Here is a 7863-nt window from a genome sequence, read left to right on the forward strand (position 1 = left end):
CTCCATAAACTGCTGCTACTCGAGCAGGTCCTGCCTTTCCTCCTGCCATCAAATACAGCAGCAAAAGCAGACACTGAGAATTGTAGCCTGTTCCAACTAATTCACGCATAAATGCTTAATTCAATAAGAGTAGGATGCTTATGCATGTATCATTGAACGGTCTGGGTTGGAAGGGACCTTTAAAAGTCGTCTAGTCCACCCACTGAAAGTACTGAAAAGCTACAATAACGTCTACCCAGAGGCTTCAGGGGGTTGGAACTAGAGGATCTTTAAGGTCCCTTCCAACCTAAACCATTCTGTGATTCTGTGATTCTAACTCTCTCACAGGAGAGGTGCTCCAGCCCTCTGATCCTCTTTGTAGCCCTCCTCTGGACTCACTCAAGCAGGCCCACATTCCACTTACGTTAGGAGCCCCAGAGCTGGACACAGTGCTGCAGGTGGGGTCTCATGAGACCAGAGTAAGGGGGGAGAACCACCTCCCTTGACCTGCTGGTCACGCTCCTTTTGATGCAGCCCAGCACATGCTGGCTTTCTGGGCTGTGAGTATACATTGCTTGGCTTATGTCCAGTTTTCCATCCATCAGTACCCCCAAGTACTTCTCCACAGGGTTGCTCTCAATCCCTTTATCCCCAGCCTGTATAGACACTGGGGTCAGCTTGGATCCAGGTGCAGGACCTTGCACTTGACCTTGTTGAATTTCATGAGGTTCGCATGGGTCCACTGCTCAAGCCTGTCAAATGTTGCATTTTCAAACATGCTTAGGCAACATGAAAATACTTTCCAAAGGCAAATTTGGAAAAAACTGGCATTTTAGCTAGTTACCAAGAAGTCAAGAAGCCTACTTAGGTACCCTTTTTATTTAAGGGTTCTGTACTGGAACTGCCTTTCCTGTTTTTCTTTTTTTCTTCTCATTTGTGTCCAAGCCAGAATCATTGGCAAACCCAAAAAAAAAGTGTCAAAGCTGGGATACTGGCTTACAAACATGCAAAAAATCTTTTTTAGTCACTCTTATTCAAGATCTTGGTTGATGCTGTTAGCCATGAGAATAGTTGTGTTCACTCCTCTCATTTTTTCACCCTGCAAGGTAGGAAGAAGTTGCTCACTTGCAAATGTTCTTGAGCACATGGAGGTTACAAGTGAAACCACCCAACCGCAATACAAAATGAAGTAAATTATAATCGCTGATTGCTGAGCTGTTTTCCACATACATTTAGCCTCTCTCCTAGCATGTAGTACTGCTCCATTGCAAAGCAGACTATATGGTCTTTTTTTGCTACCTAAAAATAAACCATTATTGTGAACCAGAATACCATGACATTGCAACAAATCCCAACTAAGAGGTCTAAAAAACAGTCCTCCAGCCTGTAACTACAGGAAGCACAGAGGTAATTTTTTTCTTGCCACCAAGAAGCAGATCTTCAAATTTTTTAAGATTTTGCTGAAAACTGAAACTACCCCTCATATATTAAATGAGAATGCAACTGAATGTGTCTTAATTTGTGGGAGTTCAGCCTTACAAACTACATATACATGTATTTTTAGCACTCATGTACTTACAAAGTGGTAAATACCTGAGAACAAATATCTAGAGAGACTCTGATAATGCAATACTTAATTATGTTTAAGTCCATTAAGGAACAGACACAATCTGACAGATCATGGTTAGAAAGAAGTTTCTCACTGTCACAATCTATGCAAAAGTTTACATTTCTTATCACTTGTGCTGAAGAGAGCTTTGCTGCACTTCTTGGCAGATTCCTATGGCAAATCTTATATCAAACAAATTTGCTCTTAATCTGATTTCCATTTTCATATACAGTTCTATTACCTACATGCTCATTTCTAAAACAGAATTCCTGTTACTTGGCTTTAGCGTCCCTTGTAGTACAAGAATGCTGCACAGAGTGGAGTTAGCTATTGGGCTCTACACCAGGTATTCTAGTAGATGTGGACACTACATAAAATACAAAATACTTCCAGACTTGGCAGGGACAAAGGATATTTCTGAGTCCTAAACATGTGCATAACGATTGATCATGTGCACTTAAGCACAGGTTTGCAAACTGCGTAACAGGATGATCAATACAGCTTTTTCAGCATATTTTCTGGAGAGCCATTCAACATCGATTGCTTATGAAATAAAATACTACATTTTTTGTTAAATTAACTGTGAAAAATACCATTTTCATAACCAAGATGCGCAGCATACACCAAAAGAAAAGCTAGTTCTAGCTGCTGAGAATTATCTTCCCTGACACATTGCACCAATTAATTACTGGTTTTCAGCTGCCCACATTCCTAAAACCACACAGACTCTTTTGCAGTGGAATATATAAAAATGTAAAATAAAAGAAGTTTCAGTGTCCAAAATGCAAAATAATGCTAAGATAATTCCCGAAATATTGAGACATAGGGAAAAAACCCCAATGCCTGGACAGATATTTTCACTTTCGTCAGGCAGTACTGGATAGATGGAGAGGTTCCATAACTAAGAATTCAATCAACCTGATAGAGTTAAAAATCCTAAAATGGGATTTCATAAAACCCCTGCAAGAAACTGAACTAACAATGCAAAGGATTTGTCTGAAAACAAAAGTTTATTTGAAAAACACTCAATAACTATTATTAAGGAATTATTTTTCTCCTTATGTTAACTTATTTACATATGCAATATATGTACATTTACAGAGCTATAATATGAATTGTGCATTACTGTAATAAATCCACAGAACTATGTATCATACAAAAACTGGTAATCTATAATATAGACCTTTTTTTTTGTCTGAAATTGCCTAAAAATTAAGCATTAAGACATGTTTTCTCAATGCATTGCTAATAATTTCCTGTAGACACTGTTGTTCACATTAGTAGAGCACGTACCCCTTCTACTAGTGGTAGACACTGACTGGCCACTGCTGTTACTACTGTTAGGATCAGAAGTCTTCTTAAAATTGAAGAGACTGAAAAGTTGTCTCTGATACTGAGAAGAAGCATAGTAGTAAATGAAGGGGTCAATGCAACAGCTAATGCTGCTGATACAAACACAGAGTAGATAGGCAAAGTAGAGATATTCTAAGCTGTTGTCGTAAGAAAAATGGATATAATGAATTAATAGGAGAACATTTGTTGGTCCAAAGCAAATAACAAAAACAGAAAAAACAGCCACACACAAGAGCAAGGCACGTGTCTTCTTATTTTGTTTTGCAACAAGAGTAGAAGAACTAAGACATCGAATGATACACACGTAACAGACAGTAGAAATTATAAATGGCACTACAAAAAACACAGAAGAGAAGATGGAGAAGAAGTGGAGGTAATAGCCATGAAGCTCAGATTCTCTTAGCACATCGTGGCAAGTAGTTATATTTAACTTGGGTATTTCCATTGTTTGCTCTCTAATGAGAAAAGGTATAACCCCAGCTATTGCTACAAGCCATATGATGAAACAAATCAGTGAGGCACGTGTTAACGTACGCCACCCAAGAGACTGCATGGGATACACCACTGCTAAGAAGCGATCGAAGCTAATGCTCGTCATAAGCATAATTGAACAATACATGTTACAGTAGAAGGCAGCAGTGATGAAACGGCACATTTCGGGTCCAAAAGCCCAATCATTTCCAGAAAAGTGATAAGCAATCTTAAAAGGAAGCACGCTTACAAACAGGACATCTGCAAGGGCCAAATTCAGCATGTATATCACAGCTGGCTTTTCAATTTTCATTTTTTTCAGAAACACGACTATCGCTGTAATGTTCAGGGGGAGACTCAGCACAAGCACTACAGTGTAAACTGAAGGAACAAAACGTGTCAGCCATGGACTAGTGAGGTATCTCACTGTTTGCACTGACACTATTCGCTCATGTAGGAATGATCTAGTATGGTTGATGGCTCCTGCTCCAACTTCCAAGTCATCTTCAGTATCACCTTCAGTAGGTATGCGGTCATCCTGGTGACTTAAAATGGAGATCATAAAACTTCTGATCTGTAGTGTGCTGCTGTTATATGGAGAGGCTGAAAAATAAGGAAGTATTAAGATTAATAAGCTAATATTTACATCCTATAGGGAAGCAAAAACATCTTTCAAAAAGGAAAGCTCATATCACTTTAGCAACACAAAACAATGAGGTTAATTCCTGATTCAAAGTGCAGACTGCCCATAGATGTTAGTCCAGCCCTTTTTATTTTAACTTCTGTTACAAGTTTGGGTAAGATGTCCTCCATGGCCTCCTGTCTCTTAGCCTGGAAGCTTCTATGGCAGTGACTCTACCTAGCAAGTACTGAGTATTTATGTGTGCTCTGGAGACATCTTACTCAACACAACAGCCTCATCAAGTGGCAGACATCTGTATGCAGTTTTCAAGGCAGATGTGGATCAACCTTTTGCTTGTACCAGACAGGTAGCCACAGCCTGCACTGTAACACTTCCCAAGCTCTACTTAACCTACTCCACAGGACATACCCCGTGTGCCCTTGCAGCACTTCTGAAACCTACCACTAGTGTTCTCTCTACAGCTTTGCAATACAGTCGTTGTCTGAGTCTGAGAAGAAAGGTGTCAGGACAGGGTATCTGCTTTCTGAATGTAGCTGTAACGGTTTAGGAGGTCAGCATTACAAACTGTTGCATGTGTGGTATAGGTTTATTTATCGGGGGGAAAAAAAAAAGACAAAAAACCCCAACCAACCAACCCCAAAAAACAATACCAGAAAACCACAATCAATCAAAAGACCTACTGTAGACATCATTTCAGAAAAGTTGTTTGGATGGAGTCTTATTTTGGAAGAGAGTTGTTTTCCACGTCAGCTTAATCTAGTTAGGCGAAGGGTAATTCAAACATATTATGAGCAGACAGAAGTGAGTGAGTTACTACTATTTAATCATTCATGCGCATAGCTGTGCAACTGATCCTTTGTTGAATCCTAGACAACTAAAACAAAAATGAAGGTGTGTTAGCTTAAATCAGTGAGCTGAAGGTACAATGGCATGATTCACCTGTCTAACACACTGCTCGTTAGAAGCAATTATTTCTTCTACAGTAATTCAAACACTGTTTTTAATGCAGATGAGAACAAATGCATCTGAAGGAGGCAGATGGCAAAGAGAGGAGTGGCTGGAGCTTAAAGCAGCCAGTTACCTCCATCTGTGCGCAGGCTGTGTGAGAAAGGCTTTGCCCAGCTTGAGTTTTGGTTGAACTTGAATATGGGGTGATGAGTTGTATGGAAATGTGGGGATTTTTTACAGCTGCTGTGCTGTACATACCATGTTGTGTCACAGCAGCTTTCAGGGGGCAGAGGGGACAAAAGAGGGGAAGTGTCCTAAATAATGTCTTTTGTATGCAAAGTGACTAGATTGCACCTGCTGCAGGCCAGAAAAAGGATTCTGGATGAGAATTTCAGCCCAGATGCCTGTTGCACAGACTGCAGTAGGAACAAATTAGTACTCTTCCTGAAATACAAATGCACAGAAGTATGTGAGATTCAGTGTTTGCACAGAAGGGCACTAAACCAGTTTATACAAGGGGCTATTCTGCTGTCTAAACAAGAACACTAATAAAAGACAAAACTATAGATCTTTAACCTTACTTCAAAAGTTTAGTCCAAGCAGGTGGATGGCTCAGGCAGTCAGCTCCTAGTTTGGCAGTTCAGGTTCAGCATAAGTTATATCTTACTGCCAAGATTACCTACCTGTGCATGATGTGGTAACTGAGGTGTTTCCAGCAAGCACCTCTCACATCCCAGTGTACCTGAGCTTTGAAGGGCTTTGCTTGCACTGCCTCACCTGAGCCAGCAGTGCTGGAGTGCCTCACTTTCTGAGGCCTAGCAAGCAAAGCAGTCACTGCCACTGACCCTTAATGACTGAGGTTAAGTAACTTACTGTGAAAGACCTGACCCACTTCTTGTCAGTGACTCCTAATTTAGAACAGTATGCAAATATGCTAAAGAGAAAAAATGATTGGGCTAGTTCCCTTTTATTGACTACTGACCACTGTCTTAACTATTGCTTATAATTACTTGAACATTGATAATAATTTTAACTATATCCTAAATTCTTAGAGCTACCTTATTTACAACTTCTTTAGATTAAACGATTTAGGGTTTGCATTACTCAATATCAAACTTTTCTGTAAGTACAATCCTATTAGAATAGTTCAGGACAAAAAAAAATCATAAATAATTTTAGTTTAGTTAAAATTCTCTGGTTTAACTTAGTGAAAACTGTGTGTAATTTGTAGAAGCAGACTTCCTAAGTTCAGAGTTGAACTCAACCTTGATGCTGTTAACAGCACTTCCATGCCATGTCCCTTGCTCACTCCATGTCTCCACCTTGAACTTCGATGACATGAGGTACTACTTGGAATCCATCTCTATGGAAAAATGCAACAAGACCTCGAACTTGCTATTTCTTTGCCACTAGATAATACAGAGAGTGGGAATTTAAACTTGCTTTATAAAATTAAATTTAATTTTAATTTAAAAGACTGATAGCCACATATCAGTTCTTTTCCTTTGCAAAGCTGCCTGTTTGTATGACACAGCATCTGCGTATTAGGAAAAAAAAAAACCACCATAGTGCAATTCATGCTTTCTGAAATGGACAGGAAAATGGTTACTGCCCTGAGGTTCTGAATTCCTTTTATGTCAGTGTTTGTTTGAAAAAGCTGATGATCAGAGATTTATACACAGAAAGGAAGAGACTGAAATGATATCATATTACTTCAAAATATATTAGCGAATCTTGACAGTAAACATTAAGGTCAGTAATGGGAAACAAGCATTACCTGTAAGCTGAAATAGTATAAGGCAGTCAATACAGTAGCTCTACAGGAATGATTTTAAAACTACTCTTATATAGCCACAACTATACCAGAATCTGTCAGATGTTCCTTTCTAGTTGTTTTAAAGCTGTAGATACCATTTGTCTAAAACATACTTCACTACAGCTTAAGTAATTTTTAATAAAACATATCATCTTTTAGAAAAACAGAGGTAAAGCTTGTATAATGATCAGAAATATTCAGTCATCCTATTTTGCTAGGCTGTCATCCAGTCCTTTTGGAAGAGGTCAAACCTGGTGGATTACAGTATTTATGAGTAACAGTATTCTAAGGGCTAACATGACAGAGTAAACAGCTCTATCTACTTGTAAACTATAAATGGGTACAAAGACTAAGAAACTAAGAATGAAGAAAAAGCGGGACAAAGCATAGAGGTTTTATCCTTATGGTGTACAGTCAGGACACTGAACGATACACATACAGTCTTTTCTTTGCTTTCAGTAAGGACTTTGAAAGGCAAAAATGACCTAGAACAATACTCAGGTTGCCTGAAGCTTTCTTTTTCTGCCTGCGGTCTTTGGACTGATTCCCCAACAAAGATACAGAGAAAAGATGTAGAAAGCTCAGTAAGTTTGGATTGTTTAACAGTCCATTAACAATATATATAGTTTTATATATATAAAACTATATATATGTAACTATATTTATATATAACTGTAACTGTGCTGTTTTCCATCAAGTATTACATATTGTTTGTCTCATGATCTGCATATGTGTATTCTACTTACCCTGAGAGACACTGCCTTTTTGTCTTTTAGATTTTACACAGAGCTGTTTTATAAATTCCTTTTCTGTCTATTTTCATATGCAAGGTGCTACTGCACATACTGTTCTGGGAAAGGAGAAATACAGAACAAAAAATATAATGGCTTCAACCAACCGTAAAAAGCACTTTTCAGTTCCAGAAGAAAATGTCAAAGTATTTCTGTAGACCCATAAATCTGGACAGGATGTTTACACACCAGTAGTGTTCATGTCCCAAGGGATATCTTTGTGAGGTGGAAAACTAGAGAGTAGGCTCCTACT

General features: G+C 38.7%; 1 protein-coding gene across 1 annotated transcript; it reads right to left on the reverse strand.

Annotated features, from left to right (window-relative positions):
- Positions 1-2822: 2822 nt before the first annotated feature.
- On the reverse strand, positions 2823-4015 carry F2R (coagulation factor II (thrombin) receptor; the record flags this gene model as incomplete). The annotated part of the gene is made up of 1 exon (XM_010016098.1): positions 2823-4015. A coding segment is annotated over one exon (1193 nt), but the record flags the coding sequence as incomplete, so codon positions are not given.
- Positions 4016-7863: the final 3848 nt, after the last annotated feature.

This window comes from Nestor notabilis, unplaced genomic scaffold, assembly GCF_000696875.1.
Source record: "Nestor notabilis isolate BGI_N333 unplaced genomic scaffold, ASM69687v1 scaffold26196, whole genome shotgun sequence".
NCBI classification, from domain to species: domain Eukaryota; kingdom Metazoa; phylum Chordata; class Aves; order Psittaciformes; family Psittacidae; genus Nestor; species Nestor notabilis.